The sequence below is a fragment of the Cyprinodon tularosa genome, unplaced genomic scaffold (assembly GCF_016077235.1).
Source record: "Cyprinodon tularosa strain WSP-4 unplaced genomic scaffold, ASM1607723v1 ctg461, whole genome shotgun sequence".
Taxonomy (NCBI): domain Eukaryota; kingdom Metazoa; phylum Chordata; class Actinopteri; order Cyprinodontiformes; family Cyprinodontidae; genus Cyprinodon; species Cyprinodon tularosa.
In genome coordinates, this window is record NW_024039187.1 from 858305 (window position 1) to 874685 (window position 16381).

The 16381-nt window shown below is 46.6% G+C and overlaps 1 protein-coding gene across 5 annotated transcripts in view; it reads right to left on the minus strand.

The window, feature by feature from the left end:
* cadps2 (Ca++-dependent secretion activator 2) overlaps positions 1-16381 on the minus strand; it is a 165606-nt gene that overhangs the window by 14985 nt on the left and 134240 nt on the right. For 3 of the 5 annotated variants that reach the window (XM_038301130.1, XM_038301128.1, XM_038301131.1), the window contains 5 exons: positions 15875-16030; positions 14630-14777; positions 5860-5874; positions 3982-4056; positions 2874-2957 (listed from right to left, as the gene is read on the minus strand). In XM_038301130.1, the coding sequence (XP_038157058.1) occupies positions 2874-2957; positions 3982-4056; positions 5860-5874; positions 14630-14777; positions 15875-16030 (478 nt within the window). The remainder of the gene's footprint in view (positions 1-2873; positions 2958-3981; positions 4057-5859; positions 5875-14629; positions 14778-15874; positions 16031-16381) is intronic. The other 2 variants (XM_038301129.1, XM_038301132.1) reach the window with 1 other exon arrangement.

Genomic DNA, 16381 nt, shown 5'->3' on the forward strand with positions numbered 1-16381 from the left:
TGAAGAAGGATGATCTGGATGAGCTCCATTAAAGCTCAAAAAGGAGGCGGGATCTCCTTCCTCTGCAGGGACGGCCACCGAAACTCTGTCTGCAGTTAAAGGCCGTTAAGACCTACTAACTATAGAAAGGATTCATGGAGCATCAAGTTCTCCTCCTCAGAAAGAGGAGAAAGCTCTGCTGGTTTCCTCAGAGGTAAATAACCAGAAAATCAAAATTTTGTTTTTTCTCGAAGAATATTTTTGTAAATTATGGAATAAATTTGGTAACTAAAAAAGTTCAGCCTCATTCTTTGTAACAGAACCTAATGGCAGCATCAAGCTGCTATTTATTAGATCCATCAGATCTCCTGCAGTGATGGTTTGGGGCTGTTGCCCGGCAACACGGAGCTTCTACTTCCTGCACACATTTAAAGTCTAGAGTCTGGCCAGGCCTCTGCAGGATCTTCTAAGCATTTTCACAGAGACCCTCCTGGGGCGTTTGGGATCTGGAAGACCAAGCCACCCTCTCAATGATGGAAGGTGGTCTCATATCTCACCATATGAGACCTACCTCTTTCTTCCCTTAACATGGATCAGTCGTTCTGTCCCCTTTTCAGAAAAGCAGCCCCAAAGCATGATGCTTCCACCCCCATGCTTGGCAGTAGGTTTGGTGTTCTTGGGATTGGGAACTCAGCATTCTTCCTCCTCCAAACACAGTAACTCAGCAGTTGAGTTTGTTCCAAAAAGCCCATATTGGTTCCATCTGAGCAGACAATGTTCTCTTCATCCTTTTCTAGATCATCCATCTGCTCTTTGGCTTAAAACTTTCCTTTTTGATAAAGCTTATAGTTAGAGTGGCTCAGGTTATCCTGAGCTATCTCTATAGTTATGCTGCTATAGGCTTAGACTACTGGATGACATAGGGACCCCTTTTTCATCATTCTGCTTCATTCTATCTCTATTCTCCCACTCTGCAGAATCTATTAGTTCAATCTCTAACGTTCTGCTCTCTCTGCTTTTTCTCATAGTAGCTTCATCTGGTCTGTTCCTGTTTGGCTGTGACTCAATCCTGGAGAGAAATATCAGCTGTGCTGCTGCCATCAACACCTTTGTTTCTAGATGTTGGAGCGTGGCCTGTTTTTCAGTGTAGTCCTGTTTCTCTGACTTTGACTGGCTGGATGTGGTCACTTCCTCCTCTGACACTAAACCGGCTTGGAGCTCATCCCCTTAACTGTTTCTTTCCTAAACAGAGCCACCTAACGAGCTACTTTTCTCACATGGCTTGAGATTTCATCCCGTTTCCACTGTCGCTACATGCTCTGTGTTTTGGGAACTGGCTCTATGGAAATGAACTGAATTAAATAGAATTGAATCCAGACAGCCTGTCCTGATGTGGATTCACCCCAGGCTCAGATGGAAAACCCATCCCTGGCTGCTGGACCTAGAGCTGGCTTTCTAGAACAGCATCCATTTACTAACGAGGTTAGGAACTCCTATCGATGAGCATGGTAGTCTAGAGCAGAGACTCTGATATTAGAATAAACTCATCTTAAAATCATAATCCACCCTCAGGGTTACTGGAAGTGTCAAATCCAGACAGCTTGTTCTTGAGGGGACAAAGGAGGAGGTGCTGGGGTCCCAGGGGCGTCACCTCTTGGCCTTTGTTCCCAGAGAAGCTTACCTGCTTCAAGTTTCCTCCACACAAAAGACCAACAGGCTGAGGTAGGAGTTACACTGTAATTTAATGGGAGGAGACAGTTGGGAAGGAAGTCTGGATGGGAACCAGAGACCATTACGGGGGGGGGCGGATTAGGAAAGTCAGTGCAGGTTGTTCTGCTGCTCCTCAGCTTTTCTTTAACCTCTCCTTGCTCTGCTTTCCCACATTCATTTTCAATCTTTAATACTTTTGGAACAGAAACAGACGGCAGCCATTTTCCACAGGATTCAGTCCCTCTATCATCCTACCTCTATGGTAGGAGGAATAATTTCTGTCATCTGGAGGAAACTGGATGTCTGGTTGAACTTGCTAAAGTCTTTAGAAGGTGCAGCTGCTACTCAAACTTCAGCCTCAGATTACAGCGTAGAGCAGTGGCCCCTAGATTGGCCCCATGAGTGGGTGCAGAGGCTGAGGGTTACAGTGGACTCTAAGCTGGAAGGTCTGTGTTCTAAGCAGCACATTTCAGATCGTCACCTGAACCTGACTGCTGTCCTGAACACTTCACTGATTGAAACATTTTCCTGCACAGATGATCTGTGACATCAGACTCTAGTGGAACATGGAGACCAAGCTCTATTTAAACGGCTCAGATTGACGCTTGCAGATCAGGCGGAAGGACCAACGTTTCCTCTGATAACAGATAACCAATGATCCCAGAAAACTTAACTGGGAAGACATTGGGCCTGTGTGAGGTCTGAGGACCAAAACAGTACTTCCTCCCTACCTACCAGGACCTTCTGCTAAGTTAAACGCTGCAAAGCCTCATGGGACCATAATGGTTCGTGGAAACACCTTCAGGGATCTGCCAGGAATTAACCAGCATCAAACAAACCAGAATGAGCTGAAAATCCATAAAGCTCTGCAGCTGAGAAAGTCCAGAAGAAAACAGCTCTACGCTTTATAACAAGAAGGAAAATTATGGAGTCAAATGAAGACGTCCAGGAAGCGCTGCCATGAAAAGGAAAGCAGCGCGGCATTCCCACTGAACACTCCGAAAACGCAGAGAAAGACATGGACGTCAGACAGACGAGGAAAACTGCCAAGTCTCAGTGAGCGCCACATGTCTCACCTTTAAGAGGGAGGAGGAAGGAGGAGAAAGGAGGAGGAGGAAGAGGTGAAAGGAGGGAGAGCAGGAGGAGGAAGAGGAGGAAGAGGAGGAGGAGACTGTGCTACTTACTGTGAGGGAGAGGATGGAGGAGAAGAAGGTCCCTTCATCGTACCTGGAGAGCTTGGAGAGGACGCCGTCTAACACCGCCATGAACTGCAGACGGACGCCAAGGAACCACAGATTACACAAGTTATCACAAGTTATCACAAGTTATCACTAGTTATCACAAGTCATCACAAGTTATCACTAGTTATCACTAGTTATCACGAGTTATCACAAGTTATCAAGAGTTATCACAAGTGATCATTAGTTATCACGAGTTATCACGAGTTATCACTAGTTTTCACAAGTTATCACTAGTTATCACCAGTTATCACTAGTGATCACAAGTTATTACGAGTTATCACTAGTTATCACGAGTTATCACGAGTGATCATTAGTTATCACTAGTTATCACAAGTGATCATTAGTTATCACTAGTTATCACAAGTTATCACAAGTTATCACTAGTTATCACGAGTTATCACAAGTTATCACGAGTTATCACAAGTGATCACAAGTTATCACGAGTTATAACTACTGATCACAAGTTATCACGAGTTATCACTAGTTATCACGAGTTATCACAAGTGATCACTAGTTATCATGAGTTATCACTAGTGATCACAAGTTATCACTAGTTATCATGAGTTATCACAAGTGATCATTAGTTATCACTAGTTATCACAAGTTATCACGAGTTATCACAAGTGATCACGAGTTATCACAAGTTATCATGAGTTATCACGAGTTATCACAAGTGATCACAAGTTATCACAAGTTATCACGAGTTATCACAAGTGATCATTAGTTATCACTAGTTATCACGAGTTATCACAAGTTATCACGAGTTATCACGAGTTATCACGAGTTATCACAAGTGATCACAAGTTATCACGAGTTATCACTAGTTATCACAAGTTATCAAGAGTTATCACGAGTTATCACAAGTCATAACAAGTTTACTTTTATTCTTCTGAAGTTTTAATAAAAAACAGTTCAAAGAAAAGCGGATGGATCACAGCAATTCAATCTTCCTTTAAAACACATCAACTAATAATAACAACAAACTCCAAATAAAAAAACGAAAAGATAAATATTTTTATTTATGTAAAAGAAGAGTAGAGGATGACGCTACCTTAGATACCAGGGAGGAGATCATTTCCTTGAAGGTGTCGTCGATCAGAACATCGATCCTGGAATGGTAGTGATGCTGCGGGTCGTTAGCGGTGGAGACATGATGGAGAAGAAACAGGAAACACTTTAGGAGCTGAGTCAACATTAGCTGCTACGTCCACAGAGGAGGAACCTGGAGGAAACATTTAGAGCAGCGCAACCAAAGGCTCACATTCAATTAATCCCACGCAACTTCATGCCTGGAACCATGAGCACCACAGCTCCTTAGAAGAGGAGAAAAGGCAGAGCGCTGAATGGCAGCAGGAACAATGGAGCGGGTCTCCCTTTCACTGGCCCTCAAAGGGGCCCCAAATGAAATATTTCAATCCTCAAAGCAGATAAATCGATGCTAAACTGCAGATCTGAGGAGATCACAGCAGAATGTAGCTTTCCTTCATCCACAGGTTTCATTCAGGTTCCCATTTTTCCAGGATCCGTCTTAATTAGCAGCCTGTTGATCTTTGCTCTGCGTACAAAAATGGAAACTCAGCTTCATGAAAAACATTTCGTTGGTTTTTGTTTCTGTTCGCCCTGAAGGCTGAACACAGCTGCTGATTGGATTAAAGCATCCAAACCTCCAGGAGTGGAGACGTCATGGAGGGGGCTCCATCACTTTGAGGGATACAGCGGCTCTCACCTTAAGAGGCCTGAGATAGACGGTCAGAGCTTAAGGCATCTGATGGAGCAAAAAACTGTTTCTATCAAAGGTTTGTTCCTTATCTTTACTAGATGAAGTTATAACTAAGACTGGACCAATTGGTTTTGTTAAGCAGGGGGGCATTTACCATTAGGCAATACCAGGCAGTTGCCTAGGGCCCCCAAGTTCCTAGAGGACTCATAAAACTCTGTTTACATGTATGGTTAATACAACTATTCCTTATTTGTGCACATTATTAATGTTTTTGATAAAAATCCTTTGGCTAAAATGCCTAATAATATTAATTCTCCCCCCCTTCAGTGTCCACCATATTGGATCAGTCCATTTGCTGCACATGTTCAGAAAGGTCCAAACAGACAGCAGCAAACCATTTGAAAACAAACGATGCAAAGAGCAGTGTTGCCAACTTAGCGCTTTAGTCGCTATATTTAGCCACTTTTCAGACCCCTCTAGCACTTTGATTTCTAAAAAGCTCCTAGCGCCAAATCTAGAGACTTTTTTCTGCTACTGGAGACTTTGGAGACATCTAAAAGCAGCGAACTCTGCTCTCCAGAGCAAGTAGATTGGTAACCCCGCCTCCTGCTCTCCTCTATCTTGTCTGCTGTCATGATTCATGCAGCTATTATTTCATCCAAATGAAAAATGGAGAACAGATAAGCAGATCATGGCTTGTCTACAGTGAAAAGAAGGACTGGGTTATTTACTTTGGCCTTTTTGGAAACACAGGAAGGAGCAATCAGCTAAGTGAGCTTAGTGCTTGGAAAAAATATTTCATTCCTTTAGAGACAGCATGAAAAGTCAGCTGAGTACAAAACATAGAGAGGAAAACAAGAAGAAAAGGGACAAGAAGAGAGGGACACAACCTAGAACAGATAATGGATGTCTATTCTATTAACATTTCTCTATCTGAATAATGGGTCTGTTTTATATGGTATTTTCTCCATTCAGAGGGCCCCCTGACTGTCTTTGCCTAGGGCCCCACATTTCCTCAATTTCTCTAATAAGCTTTGATAGTCTTCATGAAAAAAAAAAACAACTAATGATCATTTAATGTTTCCTCCAGGATGGAAATAAAACAAAGAGAGGAGAAATCCAGGAGATGACGACAGACGTCTGAGGACACAAAATTTGGGGGATCCATGGACAGGGCAGGACAGGCTATGAGAGGGTGGAGCTACTTACCCATTGTATGTCACTCTGGGATTGATGGGAGGCAGCGGAGAACATGGAAGAGAAGAGGACAGCAGTCAGCCATCGAACGACAGATAAGAACTAGTTTATAAATCTGTTTTATTTTCACATCAGAGAGAAAAAAAACTTCTTGATTTGGCAAAGACTTATTTTCTATCAGAAGAAGAAGAAAAATCCACATCGCCTCCGCACCCGCTCACCGGACCGGCCTCCGCACCCGCTCACCGGACCGGCCTCCGCACCCGCTCACCGGACCGGCCTCCGCACCCGCTCACCGGACCGGCCTCCGCACCCGCTCACCGGACTGGCCTCCGCACCCGATACCTGGACCGGCCTCCGCACCCTCTCACTGGACCGGCCTCCGCACCCGATACCTGGACCGGCCTCTGCACTTCCTCACTGGTCCGGCCTCAGCACAAGCTCACCGGTCCGGCCTCTGCACCCGCTCACCGGACTGGCCTCCGCACCCGATACCTGGACCGGCCTCCGCACCCTCTCACTGGACCGGCCTCCGCACCCTCTCACTGGACCGGCCTCCGCACCCGATACCTGGACCGGCCTCTGCACTTCCTCACTGGTCCGGCCTCAGCACAAGCTCACCGGTCCGGCCTCTGCACCCGCTCACCGGACCGGCCTCCGCACCCGGTCAATGGGCCGGCCTCCGTAACCTGGTCACTGGTCAATCCGCCTCAGCCGTTCATGGTCCGGCCTCCGCACCCACTCACTGGACCGGCCTCCGCACCCGCTCACTGGTCTGGCCTTCCCACCTGCTCACCGGTCCGGCCTCGGCACACGGTCAATGGGCCGGCCTCCGCACCCGGTTAATGGGCTGGCCTCCGCACCTGGTCACTGGTCAATCCGCCGCAGCCGTTCATGGTCCGGCCTCCGCACCCGCTCACTGGACCGGCCTCCGCAACCGCTCACCGGTCCGGCCTTCGCACCCGCTCACCGGTCCGGCCTTCGCACCCGCTCACCGTTCCGGCTTCCGCACACGGTCACTGGACCGGCCTCCGCACCCGATACCTGGACCGGCCTCCGCACCCGGTCACTGGTCCATCCTCCGCACCCGTTCATGATCCGGCCTCCGCACACGGTCACTGGACCGTCCTCCGCACCCGGTCACTGGACCGGCCTCCGCACCCGGTCACTGGACCGGCCTCCGCACCCGGTCCCTGGTCCATCCTCCGCACCCGTTCATGATCCGGCCTCCCCACCCGCTCACCGGTCTGGCCTCGGCACATGGTCAATGGTCCGGCCTTCGCACCCACTCACTGGACCGGCCTCCGCACCCGCTCACTGGTCTGGCCTTCGCACCTGCTCACCGGTCCGGCCTCGGCACACGGTCACTGGGCCGCCCTACCCACCCGGTCAATGGGCCGGCCTCCGCACCTGGTCACTGGTCAATCCGCCGCACCCGTTCATGGTCCGGCCTCCGCACCCGCTCACTGGACCGGCCTCCTCAACCGTTCACCGTTCCAGCTTCCGCACACGGTCACTGGATCGGCCTCTACACCCGGTCAATGGACCAGCCTCCGCACCCGGTCACTGGACCCGCACCCGGTCACTGGACCCGCCTCCGCACCCGGTCACTGGACCGGCCTCCGCACCCGGTCACTGGTCAATCCGCCGCAGCCGTTCATGGTCCGGATCTCCGCACCCGCTCACTGGACCGGCCTCCGCAACCGCTCACCGGTCCGGCCTCGGCACACGGTCACTGGGCCGGCCTACGCACCCGGTCAATGGGCCGGCCTCCGCACCTGGTCACTGGTCAATCCGCCGCACCCGTTCATGGTCCGGCCTCCGCACCCGCTCACTGGACCGGCCTCCTCAACCGTTCACCGTTCCGGCTTCCGCACACGGTCACTGGATCGGCCTCTACACCCGGTCAATGGACCGGCCTCCGCACCCGGTCACTGGACCCGACCCCGCACCCAGTCACTGGACCCGCCTCCGCACCCAGTCACTGGACCGGCCTCCGCACCTGGTCACTGGTCCATCCTCCGCACCCGTTCATGATCCGGCCTTCGCACCCGCTCACCGGTCCTGCCTTCTCACCCGCTCACCGGTCCGGCCTTCGAACACGCTCACTGTTCCCGCCTCCCCACCCGCTCACTGGTCCGGCCTCCGCACCTGCTCACCGGTCCGGCCTCCGCACACGGTCACTGGACCAGCCTCCGCACCCGTTCACCAGTCCGGCCTCCCCACCCGGTCACTGGACTTGCCTCTGCACCCGCTCACCGCCCAGCCTCCGCACCTGCTCACTGCACAGGCCTCTGCATCCACTAACTGGTCAGGCCTCCGCACTGCATCCGCTCACTGATCCAGGCTCATCACCCGCTCACTGATCTACTTACTGGTCCAGCCTCCTTCAGGCTGGGCACAGGCTGCTGGTTTGGGATGGAGAATATTTCTGGAGCTCCGTTAGCTCGGAAAAACACAAACGACCAGCAACACAGAGCATTTTCTGTCTATACTAAACCATGAAAAAAAAAAAAAAACAACCTGTAAAGTTGTTTTTAGTCGGTTTAATTGGGCGGATGAGGCTTTGGTCATTTCTGAGCTCAATCTGCCGGCAGAAAAACCTCAGCTCTGTTTTCATGGAGGTCATTGTCAGATCAAAGACATTTTGTCTCCATTTTATCTTGTAGTTTTTAACCTTTTCATCATTTTTCCATTACATATTTCACCTTGACACAAATATTTCATCTTAGAAGTAATTTACTTCTATACCCACTGCTCTGAACAGGAGACAGCTATTTTGAGGCGCTGCGGTTTATGGGCAGTAGGATCCATTGGTGGTTTGTTATTTAGAGTCCTGATGCCTCCCCCACTGATGTCTTTATCAGGCAAACATGGAAAACCTGCTGAAAGAGCCGCAGAAAGGCTTTTATTCTTTTGAAAGCTCCTCAGAAAGACTCGTTTTTTGGTCTGATAATATCCAAGGTTATTTATTGCTGGACGTTTCAAAGCTGAATAAATTTCATCCTAAAAATGATTCATTTATTGCTACGAGATGTCAAGCGAAGGTTTTGTTATGTTGGGAAACAGAGACATATGTTCCTGTTGACAAACATTTGCTCTGTAAATGTGAATATTTTCCTTTTTCTCTCAGGAGTCTGTTCAGTGTTGCCTTCTTAAACGAGCTACAAAATTCTCTATTCTTTTTGTCCGATCATTTTGATTCAAGGAAAAAATATTATTTAGAAAGCTAAAGGTTTTTATCCGCATACATCCTTCAACCCTATTAGTCCACAAATTTATTCAACAAAAATAGCAAACAGTGGGAAGGGGGTTAGGTTTATAGTTTGGAAGGATTTAACTGTTGATCTCTAAACGTCAAGGTCGGGAGGGATTCAGGTTAGCTGGAAAAGAAGAGCATAAAACCGTCCCGAGTTTCACACCTGGAGACGCAGAGGAAAACCGTCCCGAGTTTCACACCTGGAGACGCCGAGAAAAACCATCCCGAGTTTCACACCTGGAGACGCAGAGGAAAACCGTCCCGAGTTTCACACCTTGAGACGCCAAGGAAAACCGTCCCGAGTTTCACACCTGGAGACGCCGAGGAAAACCGTCCCGAGTTTCACACCTGGAGACGCCGAGGAAAACCATCCCGAGTTTCACAAGAGAACAGCGGCAGCGGAGGGTTCGGCTTTCAGCACCGCCGAGGCCAAAGCATCAGCATTTCACTCACGCTCAGTGGAACTTTGAGCAAAAAATAGAGGTTAACATCGCCCTCTGTGGTAGACCGATAGGGTGAAAACTTAAATGAGCTAGCATCAACGGTCTGAGAAGCGTTAGGAAAAGTCCTCATATTCAGAATTCAAACTCTGAAAGTACCTGTTAATAAAAATTATTCCATCCTGTTCAATAACATGGAATCGAGGTTTTAAAACGTCGAATTTCACATGTGAATCAGCTTTACTGGAGGCATCCAGTTTTCAAAGAACTCTAACTGCCAACCTACGAGTTTGTAACTCACGTGCGGTATCAGGCCGCTGACAATCCCTGCTGTACTGGTGTTTGTCAAACGCGCTATATCCAAGTCCTTGAGAAACATTCTTCTTCCAAGTTGTACATATACGTGTTTTTTCTCTGGCCAGAGTTCGATTGCAAATCCTCTCTCCAAGTTGGCGATCCAACACCAACCTCGTGGAGGATCAGAACAGAAGGATAATAATTTTTTCTCTTTTACCGATGTATTCACATCCACTGCAGCATGGCGCATTGTCAGTTCAACTTACCTGGGAATTTCACACTGGTGAAGTCCTCTGAGAAATCTTCAATATTGTTGTTTGTAATCTGGGACCCGAGTCACATACCCTCATGAAATTGTTAATTGATTTTGGTTGAGTAGTATAAGTGAACAAGATGGAGGTATATTGTTATTTAGTTTGTTTGGACATTTTTCATGCTTCTGGAGGAGAAGGACTGGCCATCCGAGTTTGTTAATTGATTTGGTTGACTCTTAGATTGTAAAACTGTTCTGGTTTAAAATACCTGGGTATGACGTTACGAAGATTAAAACACCTCCATTTTTGCACCTGAGACACGAGGAAAACCGGCTCGCGAGTTTCACACCTGAGACACCGTGGAAAACCCTCCCGAGTTTCACACACTGGAACGCCGAGGAAAAACCTTCACGAGTTTCACACCTGGAGACGCCGAGGAAAACCTTCACGAGTTTCACACCTGGAGACGCCGAGGAAAACCGTTCCGAGTTTCACACCTGGAGACGCCGAGGAAAACCTTCACGAGTTTCACACCTGGAGACGCCGAGGAAAACCGTCCCGAGTTTCACACCTGGAGACGCCGAGGAAAACCGTCCCGAGTTTCACACCTGGAGACGCCGAGGAAAACCGTCCCGAGTTTCACACCTGGAGACACCGTGGAAAACCCTCCCGAGTTTCACACCTGGAGACGCCGAGGAAAACCTTCACGAGTTTCACACCTGGAGACGCCGAGGAAAACCTTCACGAGTTTCACACCTGGAGACGCCGAGGAAAACCGTTCCGAGTTTCACACCTGGAGACGCAGAGGAAAACCGTTCCGAGGTTCACACCTGGAGACGCCGAGGAAAACCATTCCGAGTTTCACATCTGGAGACGCCGAGGAAAACCGTCCCGAGTTTCACACCTGGAGACGCCGAGGAAAACCATCCAGAGTTTCACACCTGGAGACGCCGAGGAAAACCGTCCCGAGTTTCACACCTGGAGACGCCGAGGAAAACTGTCCTGAGTTTCACACCTGGAGACACCAAGGAAAACCCTCCCGAGTTTTACACCTGGAGACACCGAGGAAAACCCTCCCGAGTTTCACACCTGGAGACGCCGAGGAAAACCTTCACGAGTTTCACACCTGGAGACGCCGAGGAAAACCATCCCGAGTTTCACACCTGGAGACGCCGAGGAAAACCGTCCCGAGTTTCACACCTGGAGACGCCGAGGAAAACCGTCCCGAGTTTCACACCTGGAGACGCCGAGGAAAACCGTCCAGAGTTTCACACCTGGAGACGCCGAGGAAAACTGTCCCGAGTTTCACACCTGGAGACGCCGAGGAAAACCTTCACGAGTTTCACACCTGGAGACGCCGAGGAAAACCTTTACGAGTTTCACACCTGGAGACGCCGAGGAAAACCTTCACGAGTTTCACACCTGGAGACGCCGAGGAAAACCTTTACGAGTTTCACACCTGGAGACGCCGAGGAAAACCATCCCCAGTTTCACATCTGTCACCACTTGACCACCCTGAAGTCTTCTCTGATGGTTTTCTGAAAGGATCCGGAATTACCTTAGAATTTCTAGAGAATCATAAACACGAATCAGTTCAGTTTAGAACTGGACTGATTTAGAACTTTTCCCACCTGGAACCGAATGCTTAAAAGGGAAACACATCAGTCTGATGCATTCAAACAGCAACAGGACAGGAAGGCAGTGAAGGAAGCAGGCCACTGACTGAAAGGCTGAAGAAACTTTCTGTGCATGACGCTGCCCTCCATAGAGAACTAACTAATGCCTTTAGCAACCGGGTGAAGCTGGCTGAACTGAACTGAATCAGTTTGAACAACAACCCAGAAACCAGAATCTCCGGTAATAAAACCAACTTCTTCTCCTGCTCTGTTTTCTGGTGATGCTGCCACCTGTGACCAAAACACATAACTGCAGCTCTCTTCTGGTTGCGCTCGTACCTAAAAAGGTGTTTGTTTTCCACCTTATGAGGCGTTTCCATTGGTGTCTGAGGTAAGCTGGATCCCGGTCGCCTCCGAGTATCCATGAAATCCATCTTTAACACTTTGATTGTTTGCTAGTTTGGACCCATTCAAGATGGATGCCACGTCATATCGCAGAACAGCGTGGGAACTTCTGACCCAAAATAAATTCAGGAAAAATGGATGAACTGCTGAGGCGTCAGTCAGATCATCAAAGGCTATTTTAAAGATTTTTTCCTTTAAAAACATCATAAGACGATCTGATGATGATGAAGAAGAGGAGGTGATGAAGTTATAGAACAGAGTCTGGAGTTTCAGAGGTGAGCAGAATGTGAGACATTCTTCAGAACCACAGCAGCTGTTGCTTTCATTTATGCATCTATTCAGCTCAAATTCTGACTTCAGCCAATAGGAATAATTTTTCATGTTTCTATTTGAAATAAACCAGGGAAATGGAAAAAGAACATTTAAAGATAATACCTCAGCCACCACCATGCTTTATCACTCCCTTCTAGGAGCATTTTCAGTCCTTTCCAACACTGACAACATCTGGATTCAGCCAGAGTCAATTTCTCAGCACTAGAACATCATCTATTAATCCAACATGGTTGGTTTTACCTCCCTACATCGTCTTATTCCTCCAAAGTGCTAAACATGACCTTCAAAAGATGAATCAAGCTTTTCAACCAGAGGAATAAATGATTGCAGGCAGCAAAGCAGAGCAGCAGGCGAAGAGGTGATGGTGAAGAGAACAGCGGCAGCGGAGGGTTCGGCTTTCAGCACCGCCGAGGCCAAAGCATCAGCATTTCACTCTCTGCTCATGTTGAACATTTGAAGCAAACAGAAAGAGGCTAACATCGCCCTCTGTGGTTATACCGATAGTGGCTGAAAATAAAATGAAGGCAGCATCACGGTTCTAGAAGCGTTTAAAGGAAAAGTCGCTCATATTCAGAATTCAAACTTCTGAAAGTACTTTAAATATAAAATTATTCCATCCTGTTCAATAAATGATCAGTGTTTTTAATTAAGAGTAATTTTCATGTGAATGTGCTTTACTGGAGGCATCCATGTTTGTCAAAGAACTCTACTGCCACCTACTGGTTTGTAACGTCACGGTGCGGTATCGGCTGCTGATCAAGTCCCAGTGCTGTATCTGGTGTTTGTCACAACGCGCTATTATCCAAGTCATCTTGAAAACATTCTTCTTCCAAATGTTGGCTACATATTACGTGTTTTTTCTCTGGCCAGAAGTTCGATTGCAAATCCTCCCTCTTCAAGTTGGCGATCCAACGACCAACCCGTCCGTGGAGGATCAGGAATCAGAAAGATTAAATAACTTTTTTTTCTCTCTTTTACCCGATGTATTCCAGCATCCAGCTGCCATGCATGTGGGCATTGTCAGTTCAACTATAGCTCTGGTGAATTTCAATGGTGAAGTCCTCTGGAAATCTTCAATAATTGTTGTTTGTAATGGGGACCACGAGTCACATTACCCTCATGAAATATGATTATTGATTTTGTGTTGAGTAGTATTAAGTTGGAACAAAGAGTTGGGAGGTTATACTTGTATATTGTAGTTTTGTTTGGACATTTTTCATGCATTCTTGTGAAGCAGAAGGACTGGCCATCCTGAGTTTTGTTAAATTTGATGGGGTTTTTGTGGTTGACTTTAGATTTGTTTAATTGTATTGATTTTTAGGTATGTAAATATTACTTTGAGTGTATAGTACGTATACGTATGTTTATTAAGTAGAGTTGCACCGATGCCATTTTTTGGCCCCCGATACCGAAACCTGGCTGTGCAGTATCAGCCGATACCATCTGTTTTAAATTGATGTGTGTTTATATGAAGAACTGCATACTACTTTTATGTAAAATAATAGCCATCATGGCTTTGTCAAGCTGCTGTCTATCTTTGTGAAGCAGGAAAAAGACTGATACAAAGTGAATCCAGTACAACTTTTTATTACCTACCTGGAATGGGTGACAAAATGGTATCGCTGCCCTATTTGTTGGTACTCACTGATACCACCATTTTAGATGTGGATCGGGGCCCCACTCGATACTTGTATTGGTATCGGTGCAACAGTTATATTAATTTTGCTTCTTTTTCTTAATAATCCCTTTTCAAAGTTCCTTCCTTCATGTAACCCGAATTAAGTTTGGTATAACATGCTGATTGTTCTGCTGGAGCAGTTTTGTGTTCCCTCTGCATTAAATATTGGGCCTCCGCCGCCGCCGGTCAAACTGACATTGTTGATTGCAGATGTGTCTAGTAGTTCCCATTGATTTTGCTTGTAAAGCGGGGAGAATGGCTCTAGGCTTACCGCTCCGTGACGTAGATGGCAGGAGGGAGGGGTTACTGTATTTGGGCAAAAATGGCCGCTCCCAGACTCAGTGAAGAAAATTATTATTATTTTTCTTTTAACTGATAAACGCCAGATTAATGAAATCACCTCAAACGCATTAGTTTTAGGTCTAAATAATGATCCATTGATTATTCCCCGGTGAGCGGACTTTTCCTTTAAAGTAACCGTCCATGGTGGCTGAATTTACCTCCTGACTGAAGTCCAGCTCACAGAGTTTGGAGCTCTGCTTCCTGGCATCCAGCAGCACGTTGAACATGGTGCAGACTGACAGCGGCACCCGCAGATCCGTGGATTTACTCGCCTTCTGAATTCTGGCATCAAAGGCAGATTTTGTCCTGTGGGATCAGACATGATGGGGAATTTAAATCAGGCCTTTCAGGAAAAAGAAAAACAACGTTTTAGGATGATGTTGAGGTGGACTGATATGAATAAGGATCCTTCTGTCATCAGCTTTTTGCTTCTAATCATATTCATATGTATTTTATTTTCTCTACAGTCTAATACCCTGATGGTGGAGATGATGGTTGTTAGTCGGAGCTAAATAAATTCATTTAAAGATGACTTCCTATAGTTTATCTGAGTTTCCTTCCTTCATAGATCTGCTTCAGCAAACATTCAATAGATTCACATCCCTCTGATCAATGAAAGAAGCTGTTCTCACACAATTTCTCTTGCTCCCTCCTTTCAATGATATATTAAAGTTTTCACACTTTGTATCTGACAGAGCCTGAAAAATTATTTTATGTTCTGGCTGCAAAATCTAAAAACATACAGATACAGTTAGAAAAAATAACTTTTATTGAAGAAGGTAAAAATGATGCTTTAATATACAATAAACACCAAACACACAGGTGCAAACGACCTGCAAACATATGAATGATGCAAACACTAAAACCAAATAGGATAGAAGAAACTCTGCTGTAATCAAAGACAGAAGAAAAAGAACAATGACGAAACAAAAAACCCAACAACAACTTCAATAAAGTTCTAAAATGTTCCAAACGTTTGCGACCTATAGGTTATTTACTGTACAGTAAACAAGCTGCCCCGAAACCTGAAGGTCGACGCCCCCAAAGTATGCAGCACTTTGTTTAATGGAGCCAGTTTGCTGTTGAAATTGGGAATTTGCAGATTTTTTTCTTGGTATTTGTTTTATAAGATGTTGGTTTTTGCTTCTATTGAGTTTTCCTGACTGCTGCCTCGTTTTTACATCATTCATTTCACTGTTTGCACCTCGTTCTGCACCGTTTCACAGCATCACTCACTACAATCAGCCTTTTATTCCCTGCAGACCTTTAAAAGCAATGATCTGAATCTCAAACAATCTCAATCATTCCCTGCTCTCCATCTTCTGGGCGAAATAAAAACAGATATTGGCTAATTCATTGGCAGGTTGATCATATGTGGATGCACCTCTGCTCATATTTCTCACCGTTTGACGCAGGCGTCCATCATGTCGCTGGCCATCAGTTTGAGTCTTTGCTCCAGATGTTTGGCGAACTCTGGCTCTGGCCACTGGAGATCAATCACAAACATCTGCAGAGCGTCCAGCTTCCAGAATAAATCCTCGGAGGTGGCCGATCCGTTGCTGCAGGGATAGTGGAGAAGCTTAGAAACAGAAAGCTGCTGATCAGACAGAGACCTTTAGAGAAGCAGCAGTCTCATCTTTGAATTAATTCCTGTTTTAATTAAACTGAAGATGACAGGGAGACTGTAGTGCTGAAAACATCTGGGAATGTTTTTTTTTTGTCTTTAATGCTTTTCTCTCTTTTAATACTTTCTTATTATCCAACATCCAGTAAATGTGACCAGAAGGCATCAATTATTTCCTCCTAACCAGGAATAAAGAAGAAGATGACTGAGTAACATCTCAGCTAAAGTCTTCAGAGGAGTAAACCTTTCCTGTTGGCCTGTTCTTAATGTTGTAGAATAAATATTC